This window comes from Hydra vulgaris, chromosome 15, assembly GCF_038396675.1.
Source record: "Hydra vulgaris chromosome 15, alternate assembly HydraT2T_AEP".
Classification (NCBI taxonomy): domain Eukaryota; kingdom Metazoa; phylum Cnidaria; class Hydrozoa; order Anthoathecata; family Hydridae; genus Hydra; species Hydra vulgaris.
In genome coordinates, this window is record NC_088934.1 from 12,381,092 (window position 1) to 12,405,000 (window position 23,909).

At 28.3% G+C, this 23,909-nt stretch overlaps 1 protein-coding gene across 1 annotated transcript in view; it reads left to right on the forward strand.

The window, feature by feature from the left end:
• LOC136091466 (uncharacterized) overlaps nucleotides 1–17,167 on the forward strand; it is a 32,694-nt gene extending 15,527 nt beyond the window's left edge. Inside the window, exons 2-5 of the mRNA XM_065819076.1 lie at nucleotides 3,167–3,259; nucleotides 3,475–3,550; nucleotides 3,932–4,092; nucleotides 16,735–17,167. Of these exons, the coding sequence (XP_065675148.1) occupies nucleotides 4,048–4,092; nucleotides 16,735–17,070 (381 nt within the window). The 5' untranslated portion in view covers nucleotides 3,167–3,259; nucleotides 3,475–3,550; nucleotides 3,932–4,047 and the 3' untranslated portion in view covers nucleotides 17,071–17,167. The remainder of the gene's footprint in view (nucleotides 1–3,166; nucleotides 3,260–3,474; nucleotides 3,551–3,931; nucleotides 4,093–16,734) is intronic.
• Nucleotides 17,168–23,909: the final 6,742 nt, after the last annotated feature.

The window sequence follows — 23,909 nt, forward strand, 5'->3', positions numbered from 1 at the left end:
TTGCCATCTTCCAGGTTTTGAAACAATTTTGTTAGAAAGACAAACAAATAAACGGGGTGGAGGAGTTCTGATTTACGTTAAGGAACACATTGTATATCACATTAGGAATGATATGCGCGTTTCTGACGGTGATAAAGAAATCGTAACTATTGAAAACCAACAAAAATATAAAAATTACCAACATTTATTTGAAAAATTCGTAAAAAACTTAAAAAAAATTATTATTCAAATTTAATTAGTAAATTTAAAAACGACTCAAGAAATACTTGAAGAACGTTGAAAGAAATAACAGGAAAACAAAAAACAAATTCAAACTACCTTCCTAAAGTAATTAAAACAAATAAAACAAATATATATGAACCAAACGAAATTGCAAACGAGTTTAATAAATATTTTATTGATATAGGAACTAAATTGGCAAATAAGATTCCTATTACGGAAAAAACTTTTAGTGATTTCGTAGAGCCTATAAATAATTCGCTTTTTATAGATAATTTATATTCTGACTTATCTTTTGATGAGTTTGAGAGAGCTTACAAATCTTTTAAAAGAAACAAAGCTACAGGTGCGGACGAAATAAATGGCAACATAGTCATAGATTGCTTTGAAAATTTAAAATGTATTCTTTATAAAGTGTTCAGGGCATCTATACAGCAAGGTGTATTCCCCGACCAATTAAAAATAGCTAAAGTTTCTCCAATTTACAAAGACGGAAAAAAATCAAATATTAGTAATTATCGCCCTATCTCAGTTCTTTCAACCTTCTCGAAAATTTTAGAAAGAATTATATATAATAGAACATACAATTACATTAATCTAAATAAACTTCTATAAAAAAACCGATTCGGTTTTTAAAAAAATTGTTCAACTGAACAAGCCATTACACAGTTCATTCGTGAAATCTCCAATTCATTTGGTAGATCACAAGATACACTAGATATTTTCATTGACCTATCAAAAGCATTCGACACGGTCGATCACAAAATTCTACTTAAGAAACTCAAATTTTATGGAATTAATGGCAAATTAATAAAATGGTATAAAAGTTATTTGACAAATAGAGAACAATTTGTTTTCTATGGAGATTGTTTTCAAAATGAAAAATAAATTGACATAATATGTAGTGTTCCACAGAGTTCTATTCTAGGCCCACTTTTGTTTTTAGTCTATATAAATTTAAATAAAGCTTCTAACCTTATGAGTATCATTTTTGCGGACGATACTAATTTATTTCTGTCAAAGAGTGACATTTATGAGCTTTTTTCAAATATGAATAAAGAACTCAATCATATCTCCAACTGGTTTAAGTGCAACAAGTTAACTTTAAACATTGACAAAACAAATTCGATCCTTTTCCACTCCCTCGCAAAAAAGCGTTTTTTACCAAATAATTTACCTAAACTTTTTATTGATAAAATTGAAATAAAAAAGGAGTCGGTCACAAGATTTTTAGGCATTTACATTGACGAAAATATTACATGGAAGTATCATATCGACTTTATTTCTACTAAATTGGCCAAAAGTATTGGAATTCTATATAAGGTTAGATACTATCTAAATAAACAAAATTTAATTCAACTCTGCTACTTATTTATACATAGCTATATAAATTATGCCAATATTGTTTGGGGAAGTACCTCAAAAAGTAAGTTACGAAATCTCTACCATCGTCAGAAACACGCAATGCGTTTAATATGTTTTGAATATCGTTTTTCTCATTCTAATATTTTGTTTAAAAACGTTAAGCACTTAACGTTTACGAACTCAATGTCTATAATATTTTATGTTTTATGTTTCGTTGTAAAAGTGAACAACCATTGTTCATTTTTAAAGATCTTTTTACCCATAAAGCTAAAAACAAATATACTTTACGAAATAATAATTTAATAATTAAACCCCTTTGTCAAACAAAGTTTAATCAATTTTGCATAAACTATCGAGCACCGTATTTATGGAAGAAAATTGTTGTTCCAAATTTTGATTTGTCAATTTCGTTTTCTGTTTTTAAAACTAAATTAAAAAACTTTATTCTTTCTACTGACAATATATATAAATATTTTTGAAATGTAAAATTATTTTCTGTTTTTGTTTATTCTACATTGTTAATAATTATTAAGTCAATTGTATTTTTATTATATTATATATACACGTTTGATATATTTTATATGGTTCTAACGACAAGATCTTTTGGATCTTTTTTCAGATACCAAGTTTATGTATTGTTATATTGTTGTATTACGATTAATAATTGTAAACTGTAACTCTAATTGTAAAAAAAAAAAAAAAAAAAATTACGTGCAAATAACAAAATGTAAGCAGCTAAAACTTCTACCAACCGAAGATGATCCAAAAAAAAATTAATTTCTTGAGTCTAATAATATGAGAAAGTTCTATACAGATTTGTATTTCTCTTTTAACTAAATATAAGTAAATGCTGTTCACTACTTAAACAATTATGGAGATTTTATTTGAATAAAGATATATAATTATATAGGTGTATAATTATATAGGTATACTATTTAAATGATTATGGAGATTTTAAATAAATATAGGTACATATTGTTCATTACCTAAATGATAATGGAGATTTTAACCGTGTCCTTAACATTATCTTGCACAAGAAAAGCTACTTTTTCAAGTTTACGAGGGTGAATATCACTAAGTTTTCCCATGATTAATTCTAAAGAAACTGAAACATTCATTAAGGTATCATATCATTATAACATTATAAAAAAACACTGAAAAATAATTAAAACTACAATTCTTAAGTTGTAAAGACAGTCAACAATAATCTAGATCTCTAAAAATGACATTTAATTTGAGTTATGACAGAAAATTTAACTTAAATTGTTTTATCTTATATCTTTCAAAATGGCTAAGCCTTTATAAAGTTAAAAAGATTATTTTAAATTATAAATACATAATTTTAATGTTTTTAATTTTTATCAAAAAATAAATAGACGGATATGAAATTTTGTGTTAACAAAAAAACGTTAACAGCCATTACTTCTACCTACCATAGAATATCAAAAAAGTTAAAAAAATTGAAATTAACTTAAGTCTAATAATATGTGGCTGTACTGTACTGATTTGTATCTCTTTTTAATTGAATATAGGCATATATTGTTCACTACATAATTATTATGGAGATTTAAACTGAATATAGGTACACATCGTTCACTACTTAAATGATTATGGAGATTTTAAAAGTGCTCTTAACTACAGTGATGGAATACTTGTTTGGAGCAGTGTTTTTCAGGTTTTTATAATTTTATTTTAGACTAGATTTATGATATTTTTTTATATCTTAATTTGAAATCTGTTTGTGGTTTGTGGGTAATGTAGATAAGCTTAAAATTTTTAAAGTTATTTTGAATTTAGAAAATCTTGTTGTTTCACGATTATAGCTTATTTGGTGATAAAATTTAGCGTTAATAATAATCATTTTTATTAAATGTAACTTTAATTTTTCAGACAAGCAATTCAAGCGAGGCATCCAATACTCTACTTCAAGACGTGTTCAACAATATTGATAAAATAATTTATGCTGGTAAAATCAATTTTTGTTTGATCATCTTTTATATATCTGCTTTTACTTAATATTTTGCATTTTATTAAATAACACATGAATTGACACAACTGAAAATTTAGAGAAAGAGAAGTTTTGTCAATAATTCAACATTTGTTTTACATCAGCTTCAGAAAAACAAAATGAATAACAAAAAAAGAAATTGCATCATCCTCAAAATTTTATAGATAATGCAAAAACTTATTGTCAAGTTGTTTAAATATAAGGCTTTTCAGCAGCTGAGTTGTAATATAACATATTAGTTAGTAAACTAGTATATAGTGTTACATATTTGTTTTAAATTAAAAAGCTATTGACTACATCACTGATCTTTTATGTAAATGAATATTTATATTTTTTTAGATAATGAAACTTATATTAAACCTTTGCCACTTTCATCATTTGTATCAGAAAATTCAACAGGAAGTTATTATCACTATGAAGGATCTTTAACTTCGCCAGATTGTACTGAATCTGTCATGTGGATTGTTAATCACAAAATGATCAGTGTTTCATCCTATCAGGTTATAAAATATTTTATTAAAAAATTTAATTTCTTTATTTTTTTTAGTCTTATAGCTCATTTGGTTTTCATTGGAGTGTATAATAATTTTCAAGCTCGATAGCAATTAAAGGCTGTGAATAAATTAAATTTTGTGGCATGGATGATTGTTTTTTGTTTGTTTTTTTGCGAAAAAGGCAAACCTAAACAAGTGAAACAGTATTATATGTAACTTATCTCAATAAAATTTTCGGAAATTTTTTTTTTTAATAACTGTTGTTTTAATAAATTCATTCAAAGTAAACCAAAGTTATCCAAAATATAAAAATTTGTGAATAAAAACGTTATTTAGTTTGCTCACTACGCAGACCGTTATTACTGTAAAAGTTAATGCAGTTATATAACTTTTCTTTTTTTTTTACTATCAAAAAACTTTTTAGTTAACCCAGAGAAATATTTGACAACGAATTCAGTATATATAAGATTTTTTTTTTTTTTTTTTGTTTAATTAAACTTCTGTTTAAAAATTAATGAGGATAAAAAAAATCTCATATTTGAGCAGTATATTTTCTTTGAGACGTTTTTAGTGCTACCTTTATCAAACATATTTCTGTTTCAAGACTACTCCAAACAAATTCAGCTTAAATGAAATACGAAGTTTAGACAAAAAGAGGAAGGTACTCCAATTGAAGGAGATAAGGAACTGATATCAAAAAAAAAAAAAAAAAAAGATCAGTTCAAGTAGAATATAACAAAAAATAGATAAAATAAACAAAAAATTGATAAAAATAATAAAAATAAGTAGTTAGGATAAAAGAGACAAGAGTTAAAATAAATATTTATGAGAGGATTTTGAAAAGTAATGATTTCATATAGTTTAAAGCAAAAAATTATTAAATTAAAAAAGATAGAAGTTCAAACTGAAAGATAGATATGACTCTGACAGAGATAAATAAGTTTAACTATTATGCAAAGGGTACAGTACAAAAATAGAGCAAAGATTTTTGTTTAAAAATAAAAAAACCTATTTACTTCTGTATTAGCAATTTTCTTCGTGAGTAGATAATACCCTCATTTAACAACTTCCATAATGCGAAACATAACTCATACTTTTTAAAACCCTGTAAAGTAACGGGTTTTTTAAAAAAAAATTCTTCTTTCATTTAAAACTATGTTTGTCATTATTCAAACTTTTGATAAGACCATTGTTAAATAGACATTTTGGACAAAAAAGATTTATTGCTTTTTTATGTTTAAATAAATTGCTTTTTAAAAAAATGCCACATAGAAAAGGTATATAAAATTAAGAAAAAAGCTTTAAAAGTCTACCGTAGTCTGTTGTTTTTGTAAATCAATAATCTAACATATTTCTTACTTCTATATTTGCCAGAATGGAATCAAAAAAATATTCAACGGGCACAAAAATTTTTTATTGCGAACTAAAAGTAATGCTTGCTCATTTTTCAGTTACAACATTTCAGTTTTTTAACTTTTTTTTAACTTCTTTACAAATAGGGTTTATACAACGATATACAAACATTTATTTTTTTACATTTAGCAATCTATTCTAACTGTAGAAATATAAACCCTCTTAGTAAAATTAAAGATGTATTATATAAATACAAAAATAAAATGAGTGGATAAAATGAGTGGATTACAATGTTTTAGTAATAAATTTAATAGTTAGTAGTGCTTCATAAAGATATTTTAAACTGTAAACCTCCTTTTTTAAGCTAAATGTCCTAACCATTCAATTTAGATGAATCAATTTTTTACCATCTTTTATTTCTCAAAATATGAATACTTTAAAGCTCTTTTGGTGCATGTCATAAAACCTTATCTTCAAGTTTGTTTACCAAAAAGTTATCTTTAAGTTTGTTTAAAATTTAATTTGCTTGAACGATTGTACCACGTCTTATTTAGGAGCTTGTTGATGGATACAAGTCTAACTATATGCAATAAAAAAAAACATTAGTGCTCAGAGGTAACATGAAGAAACTTAAAAAAATCTTTTATGAATCCATTGACAAGACTGTAGTTTATCATCCCTGATACACTAAATTACATGTTTTGACAAAAACTTGCATATTTATTTAGAAAATGTGTAAAGTTTTAGTTTTTAACGAAAAAAAAAATTGGAGTTTTACATATTACTGAAATTATAGCCAAAAACTGACTGAAAATTAGCTGGTCACTGAAAAAAAAATATTTTACTTTTTATTAACTGAAAATAAAAATAAATTCATAATAAAATACATAATAATCAAACGCGATCATTTAAAAAATATTTAAAAAGTGGTATTAACAGATTAGATTAATTAAAAAAGATTTTTTTATTCTAGAAATAATTTTTCCATAGATGTAACAAAATAAGTTAAAAATTTAGTTAAAAATTTGAATTAAAAGTGTATTAATAAAAGCTGTGTGTAATATAAAAGATAAACAGCTATCCCCAGTTTAATAAATCTAAACCAATATCACGCAAAGTCCTTCATAATTTAGTTTGAAGATAAATTGCGAGTCTATGATATTATGCGGCTTTCAATGCTGGTGGTAATAGGACAGGATCAATATTTGCACAATCAGATGCCACCATGTCAAAAAAATTTTGTTCTTTGGTTTGTTATTGATTGGGACTAGATGAATTATAAAACAATATTGGAAATAACAAAAAAATTTGAGACATAATATAGGAAGTGATAGGAAAACAAACGAAAACTCGAGGTAATACTTTATCAAAATATTTATATACTGAGAATGAAAGAACAATAACTAATAAGAAAAAAGATATTGCAGACAGTTTTAATAACTTTTTTATAAACGTGGGAAGGAACCTATCAAAAAAAATTACTCCAGGAAAAATTTTTTTTAAATGATATCTAAAAGAAGTGGAAAATGTGTAATAGATGAACTTGAGGTATCTCCTAATGAACTTCGGTTTGCTTTTAATATGATTAAACCAAACAAAAGTGCAGGCCTTGATGGTATAAGTCGAAGGGTTGTTAAAGAAGTTTTTTGATGTTATTGAATACACCTTACTTAATATTTTAATCTTATATCAAAAATGGAGGTTCTCCTGACCTCTTGAAACTAGCTAGAATGGTTCCATTATTTAAAGATGGTAATATCTCAAAGTTATCCAATTATAGACCTATTTCAATACTCCCATGTTTTCGTAAAATTCTAGAGCAAATAGGCTTCACTATCTTACAACTCACAAAGTTCTAAATAATAATCAGTTCGGATTTAAAAAAGGACACTCGACAGAACACGCAGTGGTTAAATTAGTTAAAGAAATTTTAAATGGGTTTGAAAACAACCAATATATTTTTGGAGTGTTTATTGACCGCTCAAAAACCTTTGATATTGTAGACCGTGGTATTTTTCTGTACAAACTTAAAAGTTATGAAGTCAAAAATAGTTTTAAATAGATTTATTCATATCTTAAAATTTGTAAATAATTTGTGTCTTATGAGAAATCCTAAACTAAATTAGAAAACATTACATGTGGAGTTCCACAGAGATCTATTCTATGGCCTTTATTGTTTATTAATTATATCAACAGCGTTAAATTATTATCTAGTATACTAATCTTCAATCTTTTTCTTGACGACACTTAAGTTTTTTATACCCACTCTAACATTAAGACAATCTTTACCACTACGAATCGTGAACTTAACAACCTAAATGAGTGGTTTAAAGCCAACGAACACTCTCTGAACCTTACAAAAAGCAAAAATAATCTCGTTTCTAAATCTTCTCAATCTTACACGTTGCCCTTAAAACTCTCGGATTTTTCCATAGAAATAACTAAGTTGAAACGGATATTCTGTTTTAAGTTCTTAGGCGTTTTAATCGATGAGCAAATAAGTTGGAAAGAGCACATTAATCCAATAGAAAAGAAATTTCCAAAAACTATTGGAATTATGTATAAAATTAGATGTATGTTGGATAAAAACTGTTTAAAATCTAATTACTTTTCATTATTTAATAGCTATATTAGTTATTGTAACATTGCATGGGTAAGCACTTATCCGTCAAATCTAACGCGTTTTTTAAAATAACAAAAACAAGGAAGCCGCCTTATATTAAATGCTAATAAATACACCAGTACCAATCCACTGCTAAGAAAGTTTAAAGTGCTGAATGTTTACCAAATAAATATTTATAATGCTTTTTTATTTGTGTGTAATATTTTTAAAGACCTTTCCCTTATTATAGATCATAAATATCAAACAAAGTATTCGTTGCTGAATTATCAGGTACCAAAAAATTTGTTAAAACAATCCGAACTCTTAATAAAATACCGAGGGCCAAATTTGTGGAACTCATTTCTCACTAATATTAGTAAAACTACAATTTCAATTTAAACTTATAAAGTATCTTAAAAAAACAGGTACTTGATTATGACGTATCTCAAATTCTATTTTATTTTTAATTTTTATTTTATTCTCTTTTATTTTTCAACTTTTCCTTTGGTTAAAAAGCGATATTACTCTATACATCATTAATTATCTTTATATTTTCTTTATTTGTTTTCATCTTATGTTGTATTGTAGTCAGAAAAATAAAATGTACTTTTTGTATAAAATTATTTAATATTATTTTAATGAGATGGTATTTCTTTTAAATGATAGCTTATTATTTGTATAATATTTAAATGATACAACGGGACTAGATGATAAGACTTTTATCTTCTGCATGCACTCGTCATATCTTAAATAAAAAATATTAAAAAAAAAAAGAACAAAGCAACTCAAAAAACCAAATACCAGCAACGCTAATATCATTATTGGAAATGTTTTCAAGAAGAATAAATCTACCATAGATATTGATTCAATTGAATTTCTTTAACTTCATAAAAGTTATAGTTTTGCTGAAGTTATGGGTTGCTGGTATCGTATCAATTACAGAGAAGGCAAAATTATGGTTGAAACAAAAGAGTGTCATCATATGCATTCGCAACATTTAGAATATTTAGAACATACTCTTTGATCTATAGCTTTATTTTGGGTAAACATTTAAAAAAAGGTGTCTTGAGTTTGGGCTTTGGTATGTACATGGTGCATCAAAAGACATAAAATGTCATTATCATGAAATTGCAACGTTTTTAATCTTTAGCATTATCTCCACAATAGTGGTGTCTGCATCTCTGGGAAAATAAATAACTTCAAAAACATTGGTCGGCAACTTCAATGTTTTAAATCTGACAAAGTTTTCTTTTTTCTTTTTTGTAATAAGTTGAGGAAATACTTTTTTTTTTCTGGGCATGAATAGAGATCAATGATTTTTACAGCTGATGATATCTTACCAAATCGCTTATGGTGGGTACTTAAAATCTTTTGTGGACAACAGAAAACAAAAATTTCAAGTTGTAAATATTGAAAAAATGGTGTCTTTAAATTGATAATGTTAAATTATTATGTAAGCACTACATAATTTAAATTTAAAATAATTATTTTAACATTAAATAATCTTTAGTTTTGATGATACGTAATTATGAACAAAAATAAAATACGAAACGTTAGCATGAATAATTTCAAGGTTGATTTTTGTGCAAATTTCATGACACATTCAAAATCATCACAATCACGTTTCACTCTTCAAGGATACATTTATTTGTGTTTATTAACAGATTTATGTGTAGCGTCGATGCATTGTTTTTGTCCACGCACTTAACATATTTTTAATCAAATCTTTACCGATCTTTCCAACTCCACCATTTAGTGAGTATTTAGTATATTCTATACTACTTATTTTATACCATTTAGTGAGTATATTTTATACATTTTATTTTGTTTTGATTATACTGATTGGTTTATTTTATTTTTGTAACTATTTTGCATTGAGTTTCAGTTACCCTTACCACTATATATATATATATGTATACATATATTTATATATATATATATATATATATATATATATATATATATATATATATATATATATATATATATACATATATATATATATATATATATATATATATATATAAATATATATATATATATATATATATATATACATATATATATATATATATATATATATAAATATATATATATATATATATATATATATATATATATATATATATATATATATATATATATCAGTGCCGTGGCTTGTGGATTTGGGGCCCCCCCCAAAACTAGCCATTACGGCCCTAATTTTTTTTTTCTAAAGAAGTGGATAAACTTTACAGATTACTTCAAAACAGCTGGGTACCTGACATATTTTAACGTCGCCGTTCATGAGACTAAATGCAATCAAATTAACGCTTAAACTCAATTAGATATATTTTATAATTGTTAAATTGATATAGAGTTACTAGTGTAAATACAGTAAATGCATTACGCAGATAATAGAAGAATGTCGCAAACCATCAAAAAAAGGATTTGCGACGTGTTTTCATGCTAGCAAACTCATTTATTATGCCTTCATAACTTAATGTTCTTGCAACCTCGTTCTCAATAGACAGCATTGCTAAGGAAGACAAACGTTCATCAACCATTGTTGACCTATTTAAAAATACAAAGAAATAAAGCTACACGTATTTATGTATAATGAAGCAAGATTATTTATACTAACCTATGAAATGTTTTAACTAGTTTTAACTTGCTGAAGCTACGTTCTGCACTTGCAACAGTAACTGGTAAAGTAAGAATGGTTCGTAACGCAATAACTAGATTGGGATAAGTTTCTTGCAGCTCTTCTTTGTAGATGTAGTTTAGGAAGTCATATGCAGATTTTAGGAGAGCATTTTTTTCCTCCTTTATAACTATGACAAAACATTTTAACTCCGATTCTAAATCCTCAGAATCTATATCAGCAAGCTTTATTTGCAAATTTTTGCAATAAGCAGACAGAGAATTTTCATTACAAGCTTTGATAAGACTCTCAGATCGGTAAAGAAAGTCATAAAGCTTTGTGACAATGCTGATCTGTTCAAAACGCTCTTTTACTGATGCAATTGACATATCAATTAGTGGCAAAAAGAAATCTGCTTTATACTGATGTTCAGGTTGCCAAGTGTGATCAGCACACTCGTATGAATAAATCGATTTTTTTTTTCGTGAACGCACCATCGAAAAAACCTTTTCAATGCCCAATACTTCTGCGATTTCTGATGCCTTAACACGTGCGTCAGAAAATCCATTTTCGCAATACTCATAAAAAAAACGCTTTTGTTGCATTTATTTCACTAGCTAATATGTCGAGAGAGGTTGCAGAAGACTGAAGCAGCTTACTTGATTCGTTAATTTGAAATAAAACGTCATACCAAATATTGATTGATAATAAGAAAGGCCATGTTCTATTATATTCTGTCAGCGATCATACTTCTGTGGAAGTTGCCTCATCTCTTTTTTCTAAGGCATGTTCTTCCAATTTTTCAAGTGCCTCTAAGATTTCTTTAAAATAGAAGCGAAGTGGTTTAACACAGTTTGTTCTACTTTCCCATCTGGTATCTGATTGTGGCTTGACTGAAATTGCCACGCATGATTTAAAATTTCCCATCGAGGAGGAGACGATGAAAAGAGCGTGTATAACCTTGAAAGAACACCAAAAAAAGAAATTGCACTGATGGATGATAGTGCACCATCAACAATAACAAGATTGAGTGAATGGTTAGCACATGGAACATATAAGGCCTTAGGATTCATTTCCAGAAACCTTGCTTGAACACCTTTTACTTTTCCTTTCATATTAGCACCATTATCGTAAGATTGACCTCGGCAGTCTAAAATATTTAGATCCCAATTTTTTGCCTGATTTAAAAATGCATTGAAAAGCCCTTTTCCAGTGGTATCATTTACTGTGAGATATCCAAAGAAATTTTCGAAAATGTCGATACCTACTCCAGGAGTACATGTTACTGATCGCAGAATAATGCTCATTTGTTCTTTGTGCGAAACGTCTGGCGTACAATCTAAAATAATAGAATAGTGTTTTGCCTTTTTTACCATAGAAAGGTTTTTGGATTCAATCTCCCTGGCTAAAAGTCTAATCAACTCGTTCTGTGTGTCATTGCTCAAGTAGTGCTCTTTGGCTTCTTTGTCCTGAATTCTTTGCATAAGCTCATTGAGAACGATATCATACTTAGCCAGTAATTCAAACACCCCAAGAAAGTTTTCATTGCTCTTTGAACCAATGGCTGTGTCTGAACCACGGAATGCAAGATTTCTTGCAGAAAGAAATAAGGTAATGTCTAGTATCCTTTCTAACACAGCCCTCCAAAATATCCGCTCTTTATGAAGCAACTTTTGTTGTTTCTCGTCTATGGTAGCTTGATTTGCAATGCCTGCTTTACCAAAATTGAGGAAAAAGAACTGTCAAACCGTTAAAGAGAAACCATTAAGCAGTGCTTAATGGTTTCTCTTTAACGGTTTGACAGATTTTTATAAAGCTCGCGTTTTTCATAAAATTCGGACCTCGGGAGTTAAACATTTTTTTCTTTTTTTTCTACATGAAAAATATTATTGCTTTTTTCACGCTCGCTTAATTTTGGTAATATCGTGTTTAAAAGGCCATGTTTTTTTATTAATAGTAACAGTAACTATATATATATATATTTAAATATTCTTATTATAAAAAACACAAAAAAAAAATAATTTCAAATAACAAAAAAGGCCCCTAAAAATGCTGGGCCCCCCCCAGTTGGGGGGTGTGGGGGAGCCTAGCCACGGCTCTGATATATATATATATATATATATATATATATATATATATATATATATATATATATATATATATATATATATATATATATATATATATATATATATATATATATATATATATATATGTATACATATATATATATATAGTGGTAAGGGTAACTGAAACTCAATGCAAAATAGTTACAAAAATGAATTAAACCAATCAGTATAATCAAAACAAAATAAAATGTAGCTTTAATTAAATGGAAAACTTAATTTTAATTGAAAGTTTTATTGAGTGCAGAATTTTTCCATTGTATGGAGAGCTTTATTTACTGTTCATTTATGTTTGGTTGGATCAAAAATCTCAAATAAATTAAAGTTAGATAGATATTTACATGTAAATGATTTACATGTAACATTTACATGTAAATATCTATCTTTAATTTATTTGAGATTTTTCATCCAACCAAACATAAATGAACAGTAAATAAAGCTCTCCATACAATGATGTATTTAAATGTTTAAATGCATGGAACTTTTTATTAGTTTCAAGGTGCTCATTTATCTAATATAAAAGTCAACATAAGATACAAAAACCAAAATAAAATAATAATAAAAAGTTTAAATACAAAAGCATTTATTCTTTTATTTGGGGTCTTTCGGAAGAAAAATCAATATATATGGTACAACGAAGGTTATATGGAAGATTTTTCACCATCAATAAACACTTCATATTTTTTGGGTTTAAACAACGATTTTAAAACTTTTATTGCAATCAAAATCTCAAAATTTTCATACCAATCCATTTGTGGACTTCATTAAGAGCTTTTTTTCTAAATTTTATCTATGATGTTGTCATAGATATTTTTTGCAGAAAACATCGGAATTAGGGGACAATAAGAAAATTTAGACATAAAGCGTTGAACAACAAAGTAGTTTTATTGCGTTAGTCTTTTTTCATACAAAAATATTTTTGTGTATGAAATAGCAAAACATTTACTTTTAGTTTTACTGCATAAATATTTGATTTGTTCCTCAAACACAAAATCATTGTCAATAGTAATTTTTAAAAGATTGATATAATGTTTGCTTTTTTAACCAGCAAAATGTAATTGAAATTTATTTAGTTTAGCAACCATAGAGTTAAGAATTAACGAGGAAATGGTAGCACTTTTTTACTAAAAAAAAAAAAATCTTTTTAAAGTGTAATCACAAGGATTTAGAGTGTTATAACAAAAAGGCGAGTTTTAGTATCTTGAATAAAAAAAAATTTAGTATTTTTGATAGTCTGTAAACAACACTTATTTTTCCTGTTAAATACAGGAAAAATAAGTGTTGTTTACAGACTATCAAAAATACTAAATTTTGGGTGCAGAGTGGTTCAGAATTCATTTTAATTGGACAAAACTAATAACTCGTTAAATAAAAATAATTTAGGGACCATTTTTGCACTGTTAACTAATTTGAGGATTGCGGTTTTAATGGTGACATTAGTTTTATTTTTGGGTTGCTATTGATATCTAAACTGTTTAACAACCACATATTTTATTAACCATAATAAATATAATCTGAGCAAATGTAATAACACTATCGGATTTCTCCCATAATAACCACAAGGAGTTCTTTTATACCGCAAATCTAGTGGTTCTATGAATTTTTTATTTTTTTGATAGTGACACCTGAAATGCCGGGCAACAAACCGTTTTGCATACTTGTCAGCTAAAGTTTCTTAAAACATCAAAGTTATAAGCTAGACAAATGTTAATGCGGCAGTCTGATTAGAAGTTACTTTATGCACCTGAAAAGTTAACACTCTAGGGCTCTTTTCTATATTTCATTAAACTACTGCATAATTCATATAAAAAGAACCTAAAGCTGAAACCTTTTTGCAAATATAATAATATAAAAGTTTTGGTTTTAAACTATTTTTGAAACCAAAACTCAAATATTCTGATTATTGTATAACAGCTTTAGCTTATTTTTCTTAACCATTTTGGCGCAAACTACAAAATGATGTAAACAATGTTCTGAAGATGAAAAAGATACATTTAATGGCGCCAATCTTCTTTTCTTTGTTTTACTATTTAAAGTATTAAAATTCATATGGGGTCTTCCGGTGCTAAAGTAGAACAAGGGCAGAGTTATCTTTATCAGTGAAGCAGTAAGAAGAATAATCTTATTATCAATTACAAATTGAACCGATATCGGTTAATTTTATAGCCATTGTTTGTTATTTTCGTCAAAACATATGTTAGAGCTTTTACATATGTCACCTTTGTCAAAGATGCTTTTCGAAATTAGAAAATTATTTGTAGCAGTTAAGCTCACGCCATTTACAACTGCATCCAAAATATTAGGATCAGCTAACTTCAAGTTTTCTTGTATTTTATATGAATAAATATCAATATTTTTCATGTTTTAACTATATAAAAACATGAATTACATTTACAAAATCTTATAAATAGTTATTTGAAGATGTATTGATATTAAAACAAGTTTGTAACACTAATTTCACTAAGACCCAATTAATATTGAAACAAGTTTGTAACACTAATCTTACTGAGACCCAATTATTATATAACAATTAAGAATAAAATACCTATATTGTTTTCGCCACATAAAATTAGATATAATTTATCTTGTAAAAACCATTATTAGAGACCGCGCTGACATTCACGGATTATATACCAAATTTATTTTGATATATAAATATTGAACAATGTATTTCAAGTCTCAAATTACTGGACCACCTTGAACCGCAAAAGTACTCTGTTATATAAGGGAAATTTTAACTGAAAAAAGTACTTAAAATACGCCGTCATTTAAAATCATTTTATTTGACATAACTTACGTGCAAAAACGTGTTGCAATAACTTATTTGAAAGATAATACATGATTTAATTAAGTTATGAAATAAAAAGGGAGGTTTTAAAACTAATGAATATTTTATGCTTATTAGTAACACAAAAAACATTATCAAGCTAAAAAAAAATTAAAATAAATTTTTATCTAAAAAAAAAAGATTTTTTATCCAACAGCCCAGAAGCATATGTCATGATAATTATACAAAAACTTATACATTTTAGAAAAGCTGAATGTTTAACTACAAAATGATATATAATAGTATAAATTTTGAGAATATATATATTTTTTTTATTTGTGTCTACCACCTGGCCCACTGCGGGGCGCGCGAAACGTCGAGACAAATTAAAAGATGTGAAAAATGAAAAGGTCAAGATTATGGTGAAAATTATTTGTTTTCAAATAAATCTAGCTTGGAGGAGTGTTAAAAAACTATTTTGTACAAAATAATCACCTTTTGATAAAATGACAGACTTGATTCTTCTTTTTTTTATATTGGCTTAAACCTTAATCCCTGCAGAGTGGTTATAAAGAGTGATCCCTTTAAAAATGGCTCTGTATTCAACTAGGATGTCTTTTCTGGACTTTCCAATGATCCTGTAATTGTATTGATTCGTTCAGTTTGTTCAATTAAGGCTGAACATTAAAGTATTGTTGATCTGTTTTGCTCTTCCCTATGAAGAATTTTAAAACCTTAAGAAAATAATTAGATAATTAGTAAGGAAGTATAATTGTTTTTCAAATTTTAGACAAATTTATATGAAATACATATAGAACGTTCCCCAAATTTTTTTAAACTAATGGTCCTCCAACAATTTGCATGAGTCACAGATTTTAGTTTTAGAGTGTGTTCATAACACATCTATCAGGTGTAATGTGCTTAATTATTGAATCCAGGTTTTTAAATAACTTTTAAAGCTATATTGTTAATAAGCTGGGCAAAATTTGTAAAATGATCATTGCAGATACATTTTACTGCTTTTCAGAGTATTTATGAATTGTCTCTACAATATTTATTTTTGATTTTAAATAATTTAATTTTAATTTTTTTTTTTCTATTTTGTTTTTTTTTAATTCAGGTAATTAGTTATGTAGTTGAACCAATATTATATAAAATTTTTGTTTATATCTTACAGCTTCTTTCTTTTCGATTGTTGAAAGGTCGCTTACATAACACAAGCAATACTGTTTGGTTGGAGAATTTAACAAACACTGACCGACCGACTCAGCCCATAAACGGAAGAAAAGTGTATACAAGTGTTCTCAATTACCCTAACTCTATTTTTTTTAACAAGAACACTACATCGGGAAATACCACAATATCAATAACTTCTATTTTCGAAAATACCCAGAATGTAACCCAGAATACAACTTCTTTTTCCAAAACTACCAAAAACTCAGCTTTCTTAATCGGAATTGCATCAAACCTTTTTATATTGTGTTTTATATTAGTTATTGATTGTTTTTATTGAGTACTGCGTTTTAACTTCAGGTTTGTAATGGTTACATAAAGTATAAATTTTTAGTTTAGAATCTAAACTTAAATCTCACTGGAAAAAATTCCCCTAGAAAAATGTTCTTTTTAATATTTTTTTTAAACTGATAGATTTCCTTCCCTAACCAAAACCATCAGTATTAATTTGTCAGTCAATGTATGTACACTCCTTGTATTTTTTATTCATTTGTCAGGCAATAAATGTACACTCCTTGCATATTCTACCTATTTGTCTGTTGATTTATGACAAATTGAAGGCTTAACGTTTTCTTTGTAACATACTATGTATGTGTAAAATATATTTATTATAAACAACTACTTGATTGATATATCGTTTATTTAATGCGCTCATAAAAAATCCAGGAGAATTTTTTCCTGCTACCCTTTGTGTGGTATATGAAAGTTTTATTCAAATTGAAACATATTTGACGAAGTTATCATTTATTAAGTATGAAGTAAGTTTAATGAGCCATCGGTTGTTTTGATTTTAATTATTATTACATATTTATTACTTAAATATAGTGTCAGTTGTTTTTGCAATATTTTAATGCACACTATCCACCGCAGAATATCCAATTTCCTCAGTGGACACATGATGTCTATCCGATGCTAGATTTATATCGTTTTATTTAACGTTATTCCAACGTTTGCGTGCTCACAGGAATTTTTTTTTAACAAACAGCTCTTTTTATATATTTGACCTTTTATATGTTTTTTAACATTTCAACATTAAAATCACGGCTGATCAAAATTTATAATGAAAACATTTTCTAATAAGTAAATTGTTTATAGCAAATCACAACTTGGCAGAAGTTTGCTCCAGATCAACTGCATTTGATCTCAAAATTAGACAAATTACTTTTGAGAGAAAAATAAGTTGGTGGAATACTTCTAGCTAACACTCCAGTAAATTTTTTTGTAAGTAATTTGCGTATTTATTTAATTTGTACCTGTTTAAGATAAAAAGTGGCTGATGAAATTTAAATTTATAGGTGATATATTAACATAGAGGCATTTGCTTGAAGTAATTAATGACATTGCGATGTTTTCAATGTTTTCTCTCTTTTTTTATATCGTTTTTTAAAACATAATATTTATAAAACATAAATAAAGGATCAAAATTTCTTTTTTTATGTTTTAAGGAACCTTAAATTAAAATATTCCCTTGGCCAGTTTATTATTTTGGCTGGAATAATTTAGGTTAATCTAAAATAAGAAAGGTATTTTTTTTTTAAGTGATTATTCCTTATGATATAAGGTGATCATCGCAAGTTATAACATATGGGTAGAATTCGTGTATAGGAAATTCAATAAAGGAGTAGCTATTTTTGTTTTGAATATCATTATACCATTTTATTACACTGCATTTATTTTTGCTGTCTAACAATGGATTTATTTAAGTACAAAAAGATCCATGCAAATGTGCATTTGGACCTAAAAGAGAAGAAACCTGCGCTTCTCTTCTGTGTTTACTCGGAGTATAATATATATATATATATATATATATATATATATATATATATATATATATATATATATATATATATATATATATATATATATATATATATATATATATATATCAACTTATACTAAGTTTTAGCCTTTATGTTTAGAACAGATAGGAATTTTGCCAAAAGGATAGGAAGTTTGCCAAAAATATTTAAAAACTTTTTTAGTTAAATCTGCCATTAATTGATTCTCAGAAAACAACTTTGCTGTTTTATAATATAGCTTGAAATTGAGCTCATACTCAATAAGTATTGTGGGCAAACGTCCGCTGGAAGTCTATACAACGTCTTATAGACGTCACAAGTCCGTACAATGCCCTTAAAAGGTCCAACGAACGTTCTGTATTCACTGGATATTTTTATAAACTAACAGGAAAGTAAATATCTTTGTTAATGCTTGCCTTCTTTAATATGTCAAGTGCAAATACATTTTGAAAAAATCAAACCATGGCAATAATATTATTTATTGTAAAGGGAGGGGAACGGTGGGCATATATTACCCCACTTATTTCCCCCTACTTATTTCCCTGCCCCCCCCCCCCATGACTCTAAGCATTATGCCGCCACTGTTTCAAATATTTTTTGCTGGTTTGTTCGATTTCATTTTTAGGCGTATTTATGAGATGACAGGTCAATTTTGTTAAAAAAATTTTCTTAGTGATCTTTTAAAGTGATAAATGTCGGTGCTTTTGCTATGCATTTTACATGGTTACTTACATTGAAACGCAATGTGTTTGGCTTCTGAATAAATTAAATTTTTCAAGTCATTTGAAGCTCTTTTATATGCTATTGCAACTTTTTTGACCAATAATTTATTATAATATTTGTCAGTCATTTTGTATAAGTTGGTTGTTTTGTCAGCAAACAAAAAGACTTTTTTACTGGTGACTGAATTGCTATCTGAAAAAATCTGAAATATTTGCAAAAAAAGATGTAGAATTGTGGCGATGGCTTAATTATACGGGGAAGCTGCAACAGCCAAGATTAAATTATTTTAAAATATTGTTTTTCAAATTGATAAAAAACAAACTTTGATTCAATAAACTTCCTTGTCACCTTAAATTAAAACGATAGCACCTATAAACCTTTTAAAAAACCAAATGATGACCCCAAAATACATACACGCAACTTTAAGCTTTTATCTCCCACAAATTCTGAAATATTTGCCTCCATCAAATTTTATTTTATTTTACAAAATTAATGTATTTCCAACACAGGAATTTTAAATAAAAATTGTAAATTAAACTAAACGACATGAGGTTCCATTGCATAAAATGAAAGGTATGCATCATTGTTCAAACGATATTGAATGCTTTCTTTATGTAAAGCATCAATCTAATTATAAAAACTTTGATTTTGTTATAGACGTTAGGTACATCGCTGATTAGGAGCTTGAAGATTTGGTTTCTGAGTATATGCTAAACTGTTCGAGATCATTACTGGAAGTATATCTTCATTGTCTGGTGTCGGTCAGAAGAATATTATCCCAAATATTAACATTAACGATTCTCCAATTCCTTACTCGAGTACTGAAAATAAGAGTGAAGACCGACCCCCATCAGTGGTTAAGAGCAGAAAGAGGAAGAGAAACATACATGCATGGAAGAAAAATGTTAGGAAACTGAAGCGAGTCAGTGGAAAGCAATACGTTTCCTCAACAGGGAAAACCATGAAGTCCAGGGAACTAAAGAAGCCTTGTAAGGACAATTGTTGTTACAAATGCAACATGCATTTTAGCACAGAAATGCAAAACGGGATTTTTGGGTTGGTAATGCATCGCGGGATCAGAAAAATTAGTATATTTCTTCTTGTCTAACAATTGAATCTGTGAAGCGATCAATAGTAATAGACAGTAGCAAAAATAGAAGCAAAACAATTCGTTATAAAATAAGCAACAATGGAATTGAAGTTAGACTATGTAAGACCTCTTATTTAAACACATTTTGTATTTGCGAGTCATATGTCAAATCTTTAAAAGATACAAATCAGTCTTCTGGCTTGACAAAAGCAGATCAAGGGGGAAATCACTCTCCAAAAATGAAACCCTTGCTAGCACAGTCAACTGCATTAAAACGCATATTGAGAAGTTCCCAGCATACGCGAGTGATTACAGCAGCGAGCGTACTGCAAAGAAATATCTTGGCAGTGAATTAAACATAAAGAAGATGTGCGATCTGTATGTTGAAGAGTGTACCTCAAACCAAACTGCGATAGGGAAAAGTAGCTCTATCGCAAAATTTTTAATGAGTATTTTAATCTTTCCTTTCATCAGTTCTCCAGATAATTTATTTAATGAACTCAAAGGATCACATTCAGAGGAAGAAAAGAGCAATATAGAGTATAGGAAGAAACTGCACCTGGATGAGGCAACCAACATGTATCATTTAAAGGGTGAAGACAAAAAATTGGCTGCTGAAAATCCAATTTCCATAGTTTTAATGGCAGACTTGCAAAAATATTTGCCCACACCATATTTGACGACTAGCCAGAGTTTTTATTTGAGAAAACTCTGGACATTTAACTACTCTATATATGACAGCACTATAAAAAATACTTGCATGATGTGGGATAAAGTTCAAGGAGAAAGAGACGGAAATGAGCCTCTTAAAAATTCAGTGACGCCAAATATAGAGAACATAAACGTCAGGACAGACAATTGTCCCGGACAAAATAGAAAAATCATAATGGTTATGTTACATTTCATTTTCATGAGTAAATATCTATCCCTAGAGACAATTAATCACAAGATTTTATTACAAGGGCATACGCACATGGAAGTAGACGCGCCCCACAACGTTATTGAAAGAAGAAAAAAATTTATTAAGTAGATGAATATCTTGCAACAGAATTATCCGCAACTTCTTACAAAATTGCATCAATCATTGCAAGTGCATTGATTGATGCAATTTTGTAAGAAGTTGCAGATAATTCTGTTACGTGTTTCTCATGTATTTAGAAATTTTTTTTTCTATTTCTTACCTCTACGAAAATAAGAGGCCATTTGTATACAAAAAAAAAAAAGATCGGAAGACGGAACGTGAGCATCCTTATCAATAATGGTATGGATGTAATTACAAAAAGGAGACTACGGAAAGCTCTTTTATAAAATTTTGTTCATTAAAGAATCCTTCTCTGATGTGGATATAAGAAGAAATAAAAGAAAGCCTGCAGAGATTAAGGAAAGTCTTCCACAATTGAGAGCAGGCAAAATCCCATAAGTAGACAGAAATACCAAGATATTATAACAATTCTTCAATGGGTTCCTTAGGAATACAAGACATATTTTAGGGAAATCCCTTTTAAAGATGTTATTATTGAAAATCCTAACATCTCTTTTTTGTGTTAAAGTATTTTTAACTTTTTTTGTGTAAGTATACTGTGCTGTGCAAAAGTCATTATAACAGCGTCGAAAACAAGCTTACAGTGCATTTAAAACGCCATAGGGTCCTGCCATCTGGCGAATACTTCATAACTATTTATTTAAATGGTTGCTTCAGCAGCTGACTTTGTTTTTAAACATATTTTGTGTTATTTTATTAATATTTATCCATTTTTATCGGGATTTCTCGTGGCGATCGGTGAATTTTCAATTTTTGGCGATTTAGCAGGTATGTTAAAATTTATTTCTAAACTATTGTTTAGTTTAGTAATTGTAATTTAATGACATTTTATACAGTTTTATAGTATTTTACTTATGGATTTATGTGGAAAGCATGAGATTTTTGTTTTTTTAGCCCATAAAATTGTTTTTTAAAATCATGTAACAAAATTGGAATTTTTGGTCAATAAAATTTAAAAATTGTCATATTCTGTAGAAATAACAATTGTAATAACATGATTTATTATGTGTTTTATATTTATACTATTGCACTTTTAATATTTATTATTTCTTTTTATTATTTTATATTATTTAAAAATTTTGTTTACATTTTTCAGACATGACTCCGTATAGAAAGTTGACGATGGAACAGAGATGTGAGGTGTTGGCGAAGGTTAAGGAGGGATATTCGTATCGGAAGGTGGCACAAATAATGAAAATCCACTAGCTGACTGTATTTGGAATTGTGAGGAAGCATGCTGCAACCAACTCCGTACGCGATCTTCTCAGGGACGGCCGGCCAAAGAAGACCACGGTCAGAGAGGATCGGATGTTAGTTCGTATGAGTATGAAAAATCGTCGAATGACATCATCGGACATCAGGAAACAGTCGGCAGTGGACATATCTACAAGCACAGTCAGAAGGAGACTCCTGAAGGCCGGTCTACAAGGTTGTGTAGCGGCCAAGAAACCTCTTTTGACTCTTGCCCACAAGAAAGCTCGATTGGATTTTGCGCGACGACATAAGGACTGGGGTGTTGAGGAGTGGAAAAGGGTGTTGTGGAGCGATGAAAGTTCATTCCAGATGTTTTGTGGGGCTAAAAGGGCTTATGTAAGAAGGAAAGCCGGGGAAAGGTTCATCCCACAGTGCATTGTTCCAACAGTTAAGCTCTGGGGATGTTCCATAATGGTTTGGGGTTGCATGTCCTGGGCAGGGGTTGGCCAGTTGTACAGGTGTGAGGATACCATGAATCAATACCAGTATGTCAGGGTCCTCGAGAACTGTATGTTGCCATCAGCCAATTTGCTTTTTGGCAATGGAGAAGAGTTCCTGTTCCAACAGGACAATGCTCCTTGCCATAAAGCAAGGCTTGTGACTGCATATCTAGAGGATCATGATATACGGGTACTGAACTGGTCAGCCCAGAGTCCAGACCTCAACCCCATAGAGCACCTGTGGGAAATAATGTTTAAACACTTGCAAGGAGCAAACCCTAGCAATAAGAATGCACTTTGGGCCCATTTACAGAATATATGGAATGATATTTCACCAGCTACTGTTTAGAACTTGATTAGCTCTATGCCCCGTAGGATCAAATCAAAGGGTCTGCCATCAAATCAAGGGGTGGGCAGACAAAGTATTAATAAACTGTGTAATTTTAAATTGTATGAACAGTTTCAATAAAAAAAATAATCCAAATCAATTGTTTTCAGTCGTTTTTATTTGTAACCCTACAAGAAAATAGAAAAAAACCTTAAAAATATTACTGTTATAATGACTTTTGCACAGCACTGTAGTAATGTTTAAAATGTGACTTTTTTTTAAGCAAAAAATTTTGTCCGTAATGAGAACCAAGATAACTTAACTCTACATAAACATCTACTGGAAAAAAAATTCTTAGAGCGAGAAAGACTTAAGTCTACCAATGTCTAAAAAAATAGTTTTTTTACAAAACTAAATAATCATACATATAGAGTATTATAAAT